The sequence below is a fragment of the Haematobia irritans genome, chromosome 3 (assembly GCF_050003625.1).
Source record: "Haematobia irritans isolate KBUSLIRL chromosome 3, ASM5000362v1, whole genome shotgun sequence".
NCBI lineage: Eukaryota > Metazoa > Arthropoda > Insecta > Diptera > Muscidae > Haematobia > Haematobia irritans.
This window is the reverse complement of record NC_134399.1, coordinates 151846433-151865161: the sequence shown is the minus strand read 5'-3', so window position 1 is coordinate 151865161 and position 18729 is coordinate 151846433. Positions and strand designations below refer to the sequence as shown.

Below are 18729 nucleotides of genomic sequence, written 5' to 3'. Positions count from 1 at the left end.
ATTAGCTTTTTAATCAATTTAAAAAATGGACATAATTGAAAATGTGTACGTTTTTAATTAAAATGTTAATTGGAATAATAACCCCATTAAACATGTAATTGGACCACGGTTGCCACTCGAGACAAAAATCATCTACCAAAATTTGAAGAAAATTTACTAAAAAACTACCAAATAAAAAACATTGTTTTTAGACAATTCTTTAGAAAATTTTTCAAAATTTTATTTCTATAGAAAATTTTGTCAAAATTGTATTTCTATAAAATATTATTTCTATAGAAAATTTTGTTAAGATTTTATTTCTGCAGAAAATGTTATCTAAATTGTATTTCTATGAAATATCTCATCAAAATTTTATTTCTATAAATATCCTATCAAAAATTTATTCCTCTAGAAAATTTTGTCAAAATTTTGTTTCTATAGAAAATTTTGTCGACATTTTATTCCAATAGAAAATTTTATCAAAATTTTATTTCTATAGAAAATTTTGTCAAAATTTTATTTCTATAGAAAATTTTTTCAAAATGTTATTTCTATGGAAAATTTTGTCAAAATGCTATTTCTATAGAAATTTTTTTCAAAATTTATTTCTATAGAAAACTTTCTCAAAACTTTATTGCTTTAGAAAGTTTTGTCAAACTGCTATTTCTATAGAAATTTTTGTCAAAATTTTATTTCTATAGAAAATTTTATATCTATAGATTTTTTTTCAAAATTTTATTTCTATTGAAAATTTTGTCAAAATTTTATTTCTATAGAAAATTTTGTCAACATTTTATTTCTATAGAAAATTTTGTCAAAATTTTATTTCAATATGAAATTTTGTCAAAATTTTATTTCTATAGAAAATTTTGTCAAAATTTTATTTCTATAGAAAATTTTGTCAAATTTTTTTTCTATAGAAAATTTTGTCAAAATTTTATTTCTATTGAATATTTTATCAAAATTTTATTTCTATAGAAAATTTTGTCAGAATTTTATTTCTATAGAATATTTTGTCAAAATTATATTTCTATAGAAAATATTGTCAAAATTTTATTTCTATAGAAAATTTTGTCAAAAATGTATTTATTTATTTTGTCAAAATATTATTTGCCAAATTTTATTTCTAGAGAAAATTTTGTCAAAATTTTATTTCTATAGAAAATTTTGTCAAAATTTTATTTCTATAGAAAATTTTTTCAAAATGTTATTTCTATGGAAAATTTTGTCAAAATGTTATTTCTATAGAAATTTTTTTCAAAATTTATTTCTATAGAAAACTTTCTCAAAACTTTATTGCTTTAGAAAGTTTTGTCAAACTGTTATTTCTATAGAAATTTTTGTCAAAATTTTATTTCTATAGAAAATTTTATATCTATAGATTTTTTTTCAAAATTTTATTTCTATTGAAAATTTTGTCAAAATTTTTTTTCTATAGAAAATTTTGTCAAAATTTTATTTCTATTGCATATTTTATCAAAATTTTATTTCTATAGAAAATTTTGTCAGAATTTTATTTCTATAGAATATTTTGTCAAAATTATATTTCTATAGAAAATATTGTCAAAATTTTATTTCTATAGAAAATTTTGTCAAAAATGTATTTATTTATTTTGTCAAAATATTATTTGCCAAATTTTATTTCTAGAGAAAATTTTGTCAAAATTTTATTTCTATAGAAAATTTTGTCAAAATTATATTTCTAGAGGAAATTTGTGAAGTACCTCTTAGTTGGGGAAGAATATTTTGCAAAATCTACCAATACATCAAGAATTCTAAAGGGTGTTCTTTTGAGGTTAGGATTTTCATGCATTAGTATTTGACAGATCACGTGGGATTTCAGACATGGTGTCAAAGAGAAAGATGCTCAGTATGCTTTGACATTTCATCATGAATAGACTTACGATCTGCCACAACGTCGAATTTTCAGTGAATGGGCCCTAGAAAAGTTGGCAGAAAATCCGCTTTTTTATCGACAAATTTTGTTCAGCGATGAGGCTCATTTCTGGTTGAATGGCTACGTAAATAAGCAAAATTGCCGCATTTGGAGTGAAGAGCAACCAGAAGCCGTTCAAGAACTGCCCATGCATCCCGAAAAATGCACTGTTTGGTGTGGTTTGTACGCTGGTGGAATCATTGGACCGTATTTTTTCAAAGATGCTGTTGGACGCAACGTTACGGTGAATGGCGATCGCTATCGTTCGATGCTAACAAACTTTTTGTTGCCAAAAATGGAAGAACTGAACTTGGTTGACATGTGGTTTCAACAAGATGGCGCTACATGCCACACAGCTCGCGATTCTATGGCCATTTTGAGGGAAAACTTCGGAGAACAATTCATCTCAAGAAATGGACCGGTAAGTTGGCCACCAAGATCATGCGATTTGACGCCTTTAGACTATTTTTTGTGGGGCTACGTCAAGTCTAAAGTCTACAGAAATAAGCCAGCAACTATTCCAGCTTTGGAAGACAACATTTCCGAAGAAATTCGGGCTATTCCGGCCGAAATGCTCGAAAAAGTTGCCCAAAATTGGACTTTCCGAATGGACCACCTAAGACGCAGCCGCGGTCAACATTTAAATGAAATTATCTTCAAAAAGTAAATGTCATGGACCAATCTAACGTTTCAAATAAAGAACCGATGAGATTTTGCAAATTTTATGCGTTTTTTTTTAAAAAAAAAGTTATCAAGCTCTTAACAAATCACCCTTTACGAATCTATCAAACAGTAAAAATCTACCATTTTTGGTAGAATTCTACCAACTGTGGCAACCATGAATTGGATACCTATTCTCATTCATCTCTTTTAACTGAGTTTTCTATTTGAAAATCCCTTTTTTTTAAATTGAATCAATCACAAAATTAACTGAAAAAGGAAGCGATGTTCTATAAATTCTGACTGCTTCAAATAAAAATTAATTGATTTTTACAATCAAAATCAATTAAATTAACCGAAAACAAGTATATACAGCAGTAAGTTCGGCCGGGCCGAATCTTAAATACCCACCACCATGAATCAAATATTAGGTTTTGCTTTGAAATTGCAGGGGGGTTTGAGGACAGATCAATCAGAGCAGTTCAACCAGTACACTTCCCGAAGATAAATTTAAAGATTTTACCTATGAAGACTATGTAAGATTCTGGATTAATAAGAACCATTTTTGTTTGAGTTTTAGAGGAATCTTTAACATCTTTTGTAAGTGTGCAATAAAATTATAAAATAACGTCTTGATTTGAAATCTTAAATCTGTAGATTTTCACCCGAGAAAAAAATCTGGAAATTTTACATTGAGTTTCAAGCAATTTTCATGATCAGTCGATTTATATGGAGTCATTACCAAATGGACCGATAAAAACTTAATCCGATACACGTTTTTGTGAGCCTAAAATTCAATTTTAGGCAAATCGGATAAAAACTACGGTTTCTAGAAACCCTAGGAGTTAAATCGGGAAATCGTTCTTATGGGGGCTATACTAAAATATGGACCGATACTCACCGTTTTCGGCACACCTCTTTATGGCCAGAAAATACCTCTAGATTTCCAATTTCAGGCAAATTGGAAAAAAACTTCGGATTAGAAGCCCAAGAAGTAAAATCGGGAAATCGGTCTATATGGGGGATATACCAAAACATGGACCGATACTCACCAATTTCGGTACACCTCTTTACGGTCCTAAAATACCTCTAGATTTCCAATTTCAGACAAATTGGATAAAAACTACGGTTTCTATAAGCCCAAGACCCCAAATCGGGAGGATGGTTTATATGGGGACCATACCAAAACATGGACCGATGCTCACCATTTTTGGTTCACCTCTTTATGGTTCTAAAATACCTCTCGATTTCGAATTTCTGGTAAATTGAATAAAAACTGCGGATTCTAGAAGCCCAAGAAGTAAAATCGGGAGATCGGTCTATAATGGGGGCTATACCAAAACATGGGCCGATACTCACAATTTTTGGCACACTTCTTTATGGTCCGAAAATACCTCTAGATTTCAAATTTCAGGCAAATTGGATAAAAACTACAATTTCTATAAGCCCAAGACCACAAATCCGGAAGTCGGTTTATATGGGGACTATATCAAAACCTGGACCGATATAGCCCATCTTCGAACTTGACCTGCCTGCAGACAAAAGACGAGTTTGTGCAAAATTTCAGCACGATTGCTTATTGAAGACTGTAGCGTGATTGATTATTGAAGACTGTAGCGTGATTACAACAGACAGACAGACAGCCAGACAGACGGACATGGTTATATCGTCTTAGAATTTCTCCCTGATCAAGAATATATATACTTTATATAGTCGGAAATCGATATTACGATGTGTTACAAACGGAATGACAAACTTATTATACCCCCGTCACCATTCTATGGTGGTGGGTATAAAAATGAAACATCAATCAATTTTTATTTAACTCTGTGGTTGATACCATAATTTTCTTTGAAGTAATTTTAATTTGAAAATTAATTACATAAATTAATTTCTTTTATGAATTAGAAATTTTTTCTGCGTATTCTTCCCATTTATTGATTAAGACATTGACTACGTTCATCCTCGAATGTTGCTTTGCTTAGAAAATATTTTTAAATGTAGGGATGGTACTCCCAGCACGAATTTTTTTATGCTCAAAAAATAATTACCTTTGATTACAAAAATACTTCTAAGTTTTTGCATTTAACTTTTTAATTCGTTTAAGCCAAACTATAACATGTTTTAGTGCTCAAAAAATCGTAGACAATGTATGCTATTTTATCAAACTGTGACTGCTTTCTCTTTTTCAGCAGACTTTTTACTGTCTTATGCGTCTCACAGACTATAAGTTTTTCCGGACGGAATGTGTGTGTTTGTAAAGAATCTTACAGTGTGTCCAATCGATACGACAATTCATTGATGACTAAATAATAGGTAAATGTGTTAACGATCCCATAAACATGCAGCAGTATCGATTATGCCTTCGGACTTAACTTATAATGTGGCCAATATATGGGATATGTTCGACACGACCACTGTCGTCCGGATAAACTTATAGTCTGCAAGGGGCATTAGCTGATTTTTCTGTTATGCTAACTAACAAACTACTTTGGGCGTATGCAACGAAAATTGTTTCATTTTTTAATCTTAATTATTTAGGATGACCGCAGATTTTTGCTGTTTTTCTAGATTTTTCTGCAATGCCAACTAAAAAATTTCTTTGGGTGTAGGTAACGAAATTGGTTTTATTAGTTTATGTTTTAAACTAAATTCTTTCGGATGATTCCATAATCGAACAAAACTCTTATTTTTATAAAATGATATGACATATTTAATATTATATAGAAGAATAAAAAAATCATAACAAACCAAATTCCAATATAAACCAGAAATCCAAATAAAGTAGAAAACGAAAACTCTTTTCGAATACTCACCTCGCTTTTTCGCTTCTATATAATAACCCAATATTGGTCCCCGACCCGAAGGTCCATTCAGCCAGTGCATTTCTACATTGGATAATGTTTTGGTCAATATCAGATCTCTAGGGGCTACAGGTGACCCGTCCTGGGGTCCCGTAGTAACATTCTCACTAACTGCTGGACCATAATCTATTGTTTGAGCACGCACAGTAAATGTATAGGTTACTTCCTCTTCCAGATTTTGTACCAATAAACTAGTACCAGAAACTTTTTGCTTGACCTGTTTACTGAATTCTGTGAAAAAAAAATCAATCAATCAATTAGCAACTACAACTCAATTGCATTCAACTTACTTTCATTTTCTTCTGTTGTCTCATAGGTTACAAGATAGCCTAGAATTTCACCATTTTTAAATTTCGGTGGATCCCAAGAGACCTTCAACGATTGCATAGTAATATCCTCAAAACGTAAATTCTGCGGAGCACTGGGTAGACCTTGTAATGTCTTAACGGTAATGGGTGATGACCTTGGCCCATCACCAGCTGGATTAAAGGCCAGTATTTGTATACGATATTCGGTGAACTTATCCAAAAATACTAGACTATGTGAGGTGGCTGTGGCTGAGACCACTTCGATTTCTTCTTCCCACGATTTACCCTCTTCCAATTCTTGCGGGGAATCTGTTACCAAATAAAATATTTTGTAACCCAAAAGGTCACCATTTTGCATGCTTTGCTTTGGAGGTTTCCAGCGTAGGCGTACTTCGGTACTTGATATAGGGGCAGCATCTACAGCTCGGGGTTCACCAGTAGGTACGGCTTCACCTACATATACAGCTACAGGAGGTGTTGCAGGACCTGGACCTTGGGAGTTGAATGGTAAGACTACAATTTCGTAATTACGATCTTGCTGGAGATCCGATAGAACTACAGAATCAATATTAATACCCATAACATCAGTTTTGGGTGTGGCCTGCAGAGCTGTGGGAAAATCTGATAATTGCTGATACAGTATGCGATAGCCTCCGGTAGTAGCATCGCCATTCCACATTGAAGTCTCCAAAGCATTCCATTTGACTCGTACCGATGTTGTGGTTATAGGTACTACTTTCAAATTTGTCACAGGGACTGAAGGAGCGGCTGGTAAGGTTCGCACTATAATACTTTCTCTACTAAATGCCGAAGGTCCCAAATCATTCGTGGCCTGTATACGAAATTGGTATGTTGTGTGGGGCTTCAAAGCTGATGCTGTATACGAGGTTACACTAGGATCTACTCTTTCGGGGAGAAGTGTCCAAGGGCCTTCATTTTCACGCATTTGCACAGTATAATAGCGCAGTGGGGCAAATCCATCTCTTCCTGGGGTCCAATTGAAAGTAATTTGGTGAGCTTGTATTTGGCTTCGGGAAATTTGGGGCATTGAAGGAGGTTGCGGTCTGTCACGATTATTGGTTGTATAAACCAAAACGGAGGCAGTCTTTCCCCAACCCAGTCTGGTCTGGGCGGTAACACTGAATATGTAATAGCGTTCGGCTAGCAGTTGTGTAGCTCGGAATGTACGATCCGAAGGTGAAAATTCCCGGCTATAGTTGAGACTGGATGTACCATTCAGGGAATAGGTTACTTGATATGCCAATATCTCACCATTGGGATCCTCTGGTACATCCCATATAATACGTGCTGTGGAAAACGAAACATCTGGAAAACTAACATTTGAAGGGGCACCCGGAGTGTCATCGAATGTCTGTACCCGTACAGGTGGAGTACTTAAAGCACCATCTCCAAGGCGAGTGAAAGCCAATACTTGGATGTGATAGATAACGAATTTCTTTAGCTCGGTCAGAGTTGTTGTAAAAGAGCTGTTATTCGAAATGGTTTTGTGAAGAACCTGACCGCCACGGTTGGTGGCTGCATAAAAGACCTTGTAGCCATCTATTTGGCCATTGCGATGCTGTTTCGGTACTTCACCCCATTTAACAACAATGGTGGTGGATGAAGTGGCATTGGCTTGTACATCCAAGGGGCCGTATGAGGGCACTGCTTCTCTAGTTCTCTCAACAGCCGAGGCACTGGTACGTGATTGGCCCACATCATTACAGGCAGTCATCGAGATTTCATATACAGTCCATTCTTCAAGATTCTCCAAAACATGAGAATTAGCGGTGTGATCTTCAATGAGCACACTCTTGGGCATTATGCGATTTTCACTTTCGATTTGTTTGTAGGTAATGTTATAGCCTCGAGGATTACCATACCATTCGGTCTGCTGTAGAGGAATCCATCGAACACGTAATTGTGTTGCAGACATAGCACGAACTGTGACATTGAATGGAGGATGCATAGGTCTGGCCTGTATGGTTTGAAAGTCTTTTGTGGGTTCTGAGGGCTTTGATGTACCCACAACATTTGTGGCACTAAGTCGTAGGCGATATTGAGTGAAGGGTGTAAGACCCGTAACGGTTAAAGTCTCTGCATCAGGATCGGATATTTCACATACCACAAACCATGTCAAATTGCGAGCAGTTTGAGCTTCCACCTTCCATTTGGTTATAGAAGAGTTGCCATCAAAGCCTGGTGTAAATTGTAAAACCACAGAAAAGGCTTCAATATTCGATAAAGCCAAACTGGTGGGGGGATGTGGTAGTACAGGTTCAACGCCCGATTGTATAGTAGCCGTTTTGGGAGGTCCTCCTCCAACTCTGGTCCAAGCTCTAATTTCGAACCAATAATGTGTGGTAGCTTGTAGCTGGTTAACCACCAATTGGGTATCATCAGCGGTTAAGTTCACAGATCTCATAGTCTCCGGGCGGTCCTTAACCTGATGACGTACTGTATATCCGGTTAGGATGCCATTAATATTTTTAGGAGGAGCCCACAAAACGGTCACTGAACGATCGGAAACGTCATCAAAATGCAGAGCGGTGATTTCATCGGGTACATCTTCTTTGGTTTTTACTGGTATACGATAGCTGCGAACACCATCACCAGGATCGGTGAAACATAATACTGTTATATTATAATCCTGAAATTTATCCAATCCAGAAAGAATGGCTGATTGTTCGGCCAATGGATCTAATAGACTTGGTGGTAATGTCATCATTTTCTCTTCTATCTCTCGCTCTTCACCATCAATCATTTGTGTACGCCATGCTTGGATTTTATAACCTTGATTTATACCATTAATCTGTTGGGGATTTGGTGGTGTCCAAGTAACCCTAACAGCCGTGGAATTGATGGCTTTCACTTTGACATTAGTCGGTGGAGCTTCGGGTACTCCTTCTTTGGTTTTAATTTTAGCTCCCTCATTGTAAACACCAACTCCCATATTGTTGTATGCTGCAATTTGTACCACATAATCCTTCCAGGTTATCAACTCTTGTATTAGATAATTTCTTTGTGCCTCATTTGTTATATTCTGATACATCCAAGGGACATTATTATAACCATAGAGACGATATCGAATGATATAGCCTAGAATTTGTCCATTTCGATGTTCTTCCAAGGGCGGTTGCCACTGTGTAATAATTTCCGATTGTGATCTTGCTGAGCCAACAAAACCTACTGGGGGTCCCGAAGGAGCTATAGATTGGACAAAGAAAGCATTTATTAAAATAAGAAATTTTTTGTTTTTTAGTTTTAAAATCTATTTAATTATCTGTTTACAAATATATACCTCGATGTAGCGGTAATTCTACAATTTATGATCAGTGATTGCGATGAAAGGTAAAGAGAAATTTTGTTTAATTTTTAGCATTAGTAAGGGATTTAAACAACATTTTATGCATGGATATTCTTAAAGAAAAGTCCGAAAATGTTTGAAAATGTGCAAAATATTTTAAAACACATACAAAAAAATCAGCAAAGCTTTTATATTACAAAATCATATAAGAATTATTTTTATAAGAAAATAAATATTTAAAAAAAATTGGTCTTTTGTAAATAAAATATTGTTTTTTGTTTTGCAAATCCGAACAGATGAAAATTAATTTAAAAAATATAACACTTTCAACAAAAGACTATGAATTTTGCTTTGTGATATTAGAATTCATTTTACGCCAAAGTAAATAAGTAAAAAGTAAGGTACAGGCATTAACGACGGATTAGAATCAGCTTCAAATTTCAAAATCCAAAATATCTAAACTCCCAAAATAGGAAAGCAATCATGGTTCATATATGTGAATGCCTTCCAAGTATAGAATCGGTCATTGGTTCAACCCAGTTTCAGCCCAATACCAAAATTGGCTTTGGTGTCCATTTTCTCAGTGTAAGGACAATATAAAATGGTGTCAAGTGGTGAAAGCTTGTTAAAATCTTTACCCAAGCAGTCAATTAGGACATTTCTCTCAACTCTAATAGAAAATATTATACGTACAGCACCTACGTCACAGATTGCTTGATAGGACCATCATCAACTTAGTGGGCATAGCCTTGAATGCCCATAGTACCACTTACTTTTCGTTTTCAAGGTATCGATAAGATTTTGGTTTCAATCTTAATGAAATTTGGTATAACTAGGTTAGGTTAAGTGGCAGCTCGATGTATCAGGCTCACTTACACTATTCAGTCCATTGTGATACCACATTGGTGAACTTCTCTCTTGGTATAACTAAGTAATTCGGTCCAATTTTGCGCCTTTTTCACTAGTTATATTCACACAGGCTCACCTCAGCAAACTACACAAAAAAAAAAATACTTTCTTCCCGGACGAAATTCCTATTTAATGTAAATTAGGTTCTGCCCTCAGAGAAGGAATATGATCACCTCAAACATGTTTCAAGAGCAAAATGATATTTTTGGATGGTGACCATGTAACATGTTTGCCGCAAAAATGCTGTTTTCTCGCCAAACATAACTTGCTTTCCGAAAAAAGATACATAATTTCCGAGAAAATAACATGGTTGCAGCGAACATGTTACATGGTCACCATCGAAAAATAATATTTTGCTCTTGAAACATATTTGAGGTGATGATATTCCTTCTCTGGGTGTGTAAGAGCAAATAAACCCGAATCTGTGACAAACGATGCAACAATTGCCTTTAATATTTTTTATTTGCTTTCAACGAAAATTTGTTAGCTCCAAAAGAAAACTTTATTTCTCTAAAATTTCGTTACTCACAAAAAAAGCTCTTCATTCAGAATATGAATTACAACATAATTCACAATAATTCATTATTTAGCTTAAAAAAATACTTTCTCGAAGCGGTACAATACAGTTTTGCTATTGCTATTTACCATCCTTGTGTTATAACCCTGGTGTTATGTTTGTGGCACTTATGTGCCACACATACTATCAGTTTTTCCGTACGAACAGTGTTGCCATTATTTTTCTGGATTTTGTCCCCAAAGTAGGACGCTTTCGTCCTCAAAAATACTCAATTAAAAAAATCTCACAAAAATTTGAAATAAAAAACATTTAAAAAAGATGCTATTTGTTTTCAAAAACTATTCATTTGATTTAAAATTTACAACGTAATTAAATAAAAACAAAATACACGAAATTTCAATAAAGCCAATAAATTAAAAACGGAAATTACAAAATATTGAGCAAGTACTAACAAAATCATACTAAATCGATTTTTAAACATAGATAGAAATTTAAATTACACTTACCTTCTTGTGGTAATTCCACTATATTACTCGGTTCCGATGGTGAACCTTCACCCACTTGATTAACAGCACTAACGCGAAATTGATAGACAGTTGCTGCTTTAAGATTTTCCAATAGAATCCAACGATTTTCCGCAGAGACATTGCTGAGCTCGGTTATCCAATTGAGAAAAGGATCTGGTACAGGACCTACGAATTTTTCTAATGGTGTTAATGGTTTGAGACATACATAAATAAAATGATATGTGCAGGGGTATAAGGGATAGGAATGAATGACAAGTCCAAGGTAGATAGATTGAAAAAAAGGGTAGTTCAAGTGAAAAAATAAAAAACCCAAGGTTTTTAAGTATGTAACCAGAGTGCAAGTGTAAATAAAAGATTTTTAAATTTTTTTGTTGATAAGCAAAAGAAAAATCATGAAATTGTTTTGATTTTTTTTTTTAAAATAGAGAGTGCATCACAACATTTAGAAAAACAAAATATATCCCAAACGAAGATTGAAGAGAACAGTAAATAAAGTTCAATCAAACGGAAACGGAAATCAATAAAAACAATTTCAATGGTTATCAAGAACCAGCGAATATACAAATCGGAAACAATGAAAAGTAGATTAAAAAATATTTGTTTTTAATTCATTGTTTTAGATTTTCCAAGGGAAAGGCAAAGCAAGGCAAACGGAACCCCATATCCAATAGTGATTGATAGTGATATTGATGATTGTTGATGATTGCATTGCAGTAGTGTTGATGGATGAGGGTGGTGGTTATTGTTTGTCATTTTTTCGGTTCAAATGTGAAATGTGAATAATGGTTTTGGTGGGTATATAGTAGGCGTGGTGAGGGTGGTGATTTAGTGGATTCAAGTTGAATAACCGGAGGCAGCACATCCGTTTCCATGTGTTGATTGGTGTTTGCAATAATTTATAATAGTTGTAGTAGTAGTAGTTATATTTGTTGTTGTTAGGTGTACGTGAAATTCGTATATGAATTGTTGTTGTTGTTTTTGTTCGAAAGCCAAAGTTATAAACAGACAATGAAACAGACGCACACACAATACACGTATAGAAATGCAAGAAAAAAGAAGAAAAAAAAAAACATTCAAAAATAACATCATTTCTTGTAGCAACTTTTGTATTTTTAGTTATTGTTGACATGGTGCGATTATAGTGTTTTATTGTTGCCCTCAGTGTTTATGCATTTTTGTTTGGAAACATCTTAACAATGCAAAAACAAATGTCTCAGCGAAAGAGTAAGGAAGAGCTAGAGTTCGACCGAAGAAACCAAAGTCTTATGCAAATGAAAGGTAAATATTTAATGTTCGGCTTGATACTAGTTATAATGAAATTATTTTTTTTTGAAATAATGATACTTTACAAAATATTGTCTAGGATATTTGCCATGAATTATAAAAAAAAGTATAGCCATAACTACTTCTATATGTGGAAGTAACTACTGTTTTGCTTATAATAAAAAGAAGTCATTTGCTTTAGCTACCTACAGGCATTAGCGTAGCTAGACCATTTTCCTAGGGGGGGCTATAGCCCCCCTTGGCAAAAATTTATAGATGAACTTATAGGTTCAAATAATGTTTTATTTCATAAAAGTGAATAAAAAATTAGACATCAAAATAACTCGACAATTAATTTATAATAAAGCAACTAAACTAAAGCAACCACACTTTTCCCAGCAAAAAAATTGTGAGTTGTTCTAAAGGCACAACTTTAAAAGTACTTCCAAAAATGTCCTCAATTATTTTAACTACACAGGAAGTTTTTTTACTTCATTTTTTTTCATATTTTAATGTGTAATTTTTTGTTTCTTTTTTTTCAAATAGTTTAAAAAAAAGAGTAAGAATAAACAAATTGGTACAAATTATTCAAATTTGACACAAAACTGCTAAATCCATTATAGAAAAATTGATAATTTTGGAAATTTTTCGAGGAAAAACGTTTCAAACAAGCGTCAGAATGCGTTAAAAATCATAAAAAAATATAAAAATTATTTATTTGCGAAAATATCACAAAATTTTTTAATTCACATTCAAAACACTGAATTCGGATCTCACCTTAAGAAGTGATGCAAATTCAACGGCTGTTGAAACGGTGGACATTTGTCCTATGACAAGCTCATATTACATTCATTGCTTCTCCGCCAATTTTGCACCACTTCTAGACCCAAAAAGAACATTTTCACTGCTTTTTTGGCGACGCTTTTTCGCAGCATTATTAAGATATTAATTTATGAAAGAATGCTACCACAACCCAAGTAATTCGATTGTTCATGAAAGTCTTTAGCGGAACTTTGTGCGATTGTATATACTTGTTTAATTGTTATAAAAATTAAAAAAAAAACTATTGACATTTATTGAAAAATGGAAAATCATAAATAGAGTTTCAAATTCTGGGGGGGGCTAAAATTTTTCTGGGGGGGTCTAAGCCCCCTCCCCAGAGGCCTTCCTACGCTTATGCCTACAGGTCGTCTTAACTAATACATCGTCTATTCCTTTTGTTTTTTCCTTTCGCGTGAATGATACAAGACGAGTAGTATTATTCGGTCGAACATTGCTCACATCTTTTGTTTTAAACCCTAATAATAAAAATATATATCTTTTTGCTTATTGTCTCTAGATTACAAACTTTAAAAAGTTTTTCTTGTTTTTTTGCTGAGAGAAAAATACTTTTTTTTGAATAAACTTTGTCATTTACCGTGAAAATATTCATAAATTGCATGCTTAACACAGCTTACATCTTTTGGATAAAACAATATGGTAGCTATGATATTGCTTACTCTTTGTTTGAGAAAGAAACATTTTGAAACACAAAAAAGATTCTAATTTTAAAAATTTCCCATAGAATGAAAAAAATTTCTATAGAAATAAAATATTGACAACATTTTCTATAGAAATAAAATGTTGATAAAATCTTCTATAGAAATAAAATATTAACAAAATTTTCTATATAAATAAAATTTTGATAAAATCTTATATAGAAAAAAAATTGATAAAATCTTTTATAGTAGTAAAATATTGACAAAATTTTCTATAGAAATAAAATTTTGGACAAAATTTTCTAAAGAAATAAAAATTTGGACAAAATTTTCTAAAGAAATAAAAATTTGAAATTTGACAAAATTTTCTATAGAAATAAAATTTTGACAAAATTTTCTATAGAAATAAAAATTTGAAATTTGACAAAATTTTCTATAGAAATAAAATTTTGACAAATTTTTCTATAGAAATAAAATTTTGACAAAATTTTCTATAGAAATAAAATTTTGACAAAATTTTCTACAGAAATAAAATGTTGACAAAATTTTCTATAGAAATAAAATTTTGAAAAATTTTTCTATAGAAATAAAATTTTGGCAAAATTTTCTATAGAATTAAATTTTGACAAAATTTTCTGTAGGAATAAAATTTTGACAAACTTTTCTATAGAAATAAAATTTTAACAAACTTTTCTATAGAAATGAAATTTTGACAAACTTTTCTATAAAAACAAAATTTTGACAAAATTTTCTATAGAAATAAAAAATTGGTCAAAATTTTCCATAGAAATAAAATTTTGAAAAAATTTTCTATAGAAATAACAATTTGGACAAAATTTTCTCTAAAAACAAAATTTTGGCAACATTTTCTACGGAAATAAAAATTTGGACAAAATTTTCTATAGAAATAAAAATTTGGACAAAATGTTCTATAGAAATAAAAATTTGGACAACATTTTACAAAGAAATAAAATTTTGACAAAATCTTCTATAGAAATAAAATTTTGACAAAATTTTCTATAGAAATAAAATTTTGACAAAATTTTCTATAGAAATAAAATTTTGACAAAATTTTCTATAGAAATAAAATTTTGACAAAATTTTCTACAGAAATAAAATGTTGAAAAAAAATTTCTATAAAAATAAAACGTTGACAAAATTTTTTATAGACATAAAATTTTGAAAAAAAAATAGAATTAAACTTTTTACAAAAATTTCTATAGAAATAACATTTTTACAAAATTTTCTATAGAAGTAAAATTTTTACAAAATTTTCTATAGAAATAAAATTTTGACAAAATTGCCAATAGAAATACAATTTTGAAAAAATTTTCTTAGAAATAAGATTTTGACAAACTTTTCCATAGAAATAAAATTTTAACTAAATTTTCTATAGAAATAAAATATTAACAAAATTTTCTATAGAAATAAAATTTTGACAAAATTTTCCATAGAAATAAAATTTTGGTAAAATTTTCTATAGAACTAAAAATTTGGACAACATTTTCTATAGAAATAAAATTTTGGCAAAATTTTCTATAGAACTAAAAATTTGGACAAAATTTCTATAGAAATAAAAATTTGGACAAAATTTTCTATAGAAATAAAATTAAAAAAAAATAAATTTCTCTAAAAATAAAATTTTGACAAAATTTTCGATAGAAATTAAATTTTGACAAAATTTTCCAAAGAAATAAAATTTTACAAAATTTTCTATAGAAATACAATTTTGACAAAATTTTCTTACAAATAAGATTTTGACAAACTTTTCTATAGAAATAAAATTTTAACTAAATTTTCTATAGAAATAAAATTTTAACTAAATTTTCTATAGAAATAAAATTTTAACAAAATTTTCTATAGAAATAAAATTTTGACAAAATTTTCTATAGAAATAAAATTTTCTATAGAACTAAAAATTTGGACAACACTTTCTATAGAAATAAAATGTTGGCAAAATTTTCTATAGAACTAAAAATTTGGACAAAATTTCTATAGAAATAAAAATTTGGACAAAATTTTCTATAGAAATAAAATTAAAAAAAAATACATTTCTATAAAAATAAAATTTTGACAAAATTTTCGATAGAAATTAAATTTTGACAAAATTTTCCAAAGAAATAAAATTTTACAAAATTTTCTATAGAAATAAAATTTTACAAAATTTTCTATAGAAATAAAATTTTTACAAAATTTTCTATAGAAATAAAATTTTGACAAAATTTTCTATAGAAATACAATTTTGACAAAATTTTCTTACAAATAAGATTTTGACAAACTTTTCTATAGAAATAAAATTTTAACTAAATTTTCTATAGAAATAAAATTTTAACAAAATTTTCTATAGAAATAAAATTTTGACAAAATTTTCTATAGAAATAAAATTTTCTATAGAACTAAAAATTTGGACAACATTTTCTATAGAAATAAAATGTTGGCAAAATTTTCTATAGAACTAAAAATTTGGACAAAATTTCTATAGAAATAAAAATTTGGAGAAAATTTTCTATAGAAATAAAATGTAAAAAAAAATAAATTTCTATAAAAATAAAATTTTCACAAAATTTTCGATAGAAATTAAATTTTGACAAAATTTTCGATAGAAATTAACAAAATTTTCCAAAGAAATAAAATTTTGACAAAATTTTCTATAGAAATAAAAATTTGGACAAATTATTCTATGGAAATAAAAATTTGGGCAAAATTTTCTATAAAAACAAAATTTTGACAAACTTTTCTATAGAAATAAAATTTTGAAAAATTTTTCTATAGAAATAAAATTTTGACAAAATTTTCTATAGAAATAAAATTTTGACAAAATTTTCTAGAGAAATAAAATTTTGACAAAATTTTCTATAGAAATAAAATTTTGATAAAATTTTCTATAGAAATAAAACTTTTTTACAGAAATAAAATATTTACAAATTTTTATAGAAATAGAATTTTGGCAAAATTTTTTATAGAAATACAATATTGACAACATTTTTTATAGACATAAAATTTTGACAAAATTTTCTATAGAAATAAAATTGTGGACATAATTCTCCAGAAATAAATTTTTGGACACAATGTTCTATAGAACAAGAATTTGGGAAATCTTATAGAAAGAATAATTTGAAAAATATTTGACAAAATTAAGCATAGAAAGAAAATTTTGTCAAATTTCTAGCTTTCCTATACTGTGCTAGTTTGGTCAGTCATATTGTGTGGTAAGACAAACATTTAAATGTCAGTTAATTTTTTATGTTTTCTTTTTTTATTTTTTTAAACTTCGTACATGTGTAATCGAGGATGGTCGATATGTAAAACATTGTTCACGTTTTTCAAAACTTTGATAGCCAAAGGCAATGAAGATTACTTCACCTACATTTCATGTGGATGTTTTAAATAACATAGATAAGCATTATTTCTCGTTATACATTTGGCTTTACATACCATCCAATAATGTTTGCGATTTGAAAAACAAAGCCTCGTATGAATATTTTCATTGTAATGGCGATAAAAAATCGTTTATGTTTGCATTCCGTGCAAAACATTAAAATAATACCATAAAACAACGAAGGACACTCCCAAAAAACAACGGAAAAAACAATAAAAAATAGATATATCCTTTAACAAACCATAATAAGAGATAAAAGAAACCAACAACAATTTACACAAACACTCATGCGAATCCCAAAAAACAAAATCCACATATAAGCTAGCAGACAAAAAAAAGAAACCCATAAAAAATGTAACTTACCTAATTCAGATACTTCACGCCTCTGTATAATAAACTTCGATATTGGACTATTGCCATCGAAACCTGGTGTCCAGGATACGTTAATGGCCCGCTGGTGGGCTCCATCCAAACGTGTTGCCTTGACGTTCGATGGTGGAAATGGTAGTTCAATGACACTTAGATGTGCCGAACGCGTCTCATTGCCACCAGGTGAGGTTACAACACAGGCATAGGTGCCAACATCAGATGCTCGTACCGCTTGTATCTCTAATGTACCATCGGATTGTACACCAATACGCTGTGAATTACTAATGGCCGTTGGATGACCTTCACGATACCAATCGATATTGTAGGGCACAGTTGGATCACTAGAGACTTTACACTGCAACGATGCGGTAAGGCCCAATAGAACAGTCGTGTCAACTGGTGGCTGAATGATTTGTGTGCGAACTAGAAATGAGAGAAAGAAACGAAAAAAGAGGACAAAAAGAAATGAAAATCTCATAGATAACAAGTTATAAATGCCACTATTGCTGAAAAAAATAGAAAAAGGATATATGGAGGGCACGAGAAAGTATTATAACCCCACAAAAAATGTTTCACATTCTTTGGTCTATGTTGAGTATTTTTTTTTCTGATTCGATGACATGATATATGATATATTAGGGATTTCTGAAAAACAATGAAAACTCTATGGAAATATTTTCCTATGATTTGTTAGTTAAAACGATTTTAGTATAAATGAGTATGTAGTTGATGTTAGTTGAAAGTGTTAGGAAATTGAACATTTGCAGTACATTTGCATTATAGTTTATGTATTCAGAAATGAACTCAAATGCAGCTAGGAACAGAACATATTTTTGAGATTTTTGATAAGTATAAATTCATGAAAACTTAATTAACTTAAAACAGGTTAATTTCTTTGCATTCACTGAAAAAACTATTTACGTGATATTAAAGATTACGCAAACGAAATTTTAGGATGCGCAATTTACACAATATTAAGGACGAATTTCTTTAATATTATGAAATTTTAATTAAATAATGTTTATAATTTTTTTTTTTTAATTTAGGACACAAATTTTGGAAATTTTGTGTCCCTTCATTAAAGTTCTATATCTTTGAACTAAAACAAAATTTCCTTAATGTAAAGAAACTCATTTTTGATTGAAAGAAATCGCCCTTAATTTAACTGAAATATTGAATCTTTAGATTTAAGGTAAATACGCTCCAAATATAGGCTAAGGCTTACCATATATT

At 30.5% G+C, this 18729-nt stretch overlaps 1 protein-coding gene across 7 annotated transcripts in view; it reads right to left on the bottom strand.

The window, feature by feature from the left end:
• The window catches only part of sdk (sidekick cell adhesion molecule), a 435466-nt gene that overhangs the window by 9725 nt on the left and 407012 nt on the right, over window positions 1–18729 (bottom strand). For 4 of the 7 annotated variants that reach the window (XM_075302955.1, XM_075302957.1, XM_075302958.1 and 1 more), the window contains 4 exons: window positions 17491–17919; window positions 10987–11184; window positions 5730–8954; window positions 5392–5670 (listed from right to left, as the gene is read on the bottom strand). In XM_075302955.1, coding sequence (XP_075159070.1) covers window positions 5392–5670; window positions 5730–8954; window positions 10987–11184; window positions 17491–17919 — 4131 coding nt within the window. The remainder of the gene's footprint in view (window positions 1–5391; window positions 5671–5729; window positions 8955–10986; window positions 11185–17490; window positions 17920–18729) is intronic. The other 3 variants (XM_075302954.1, XM_075302956.1, XM_075302959.1) reach the window with 1 other exon arrangement.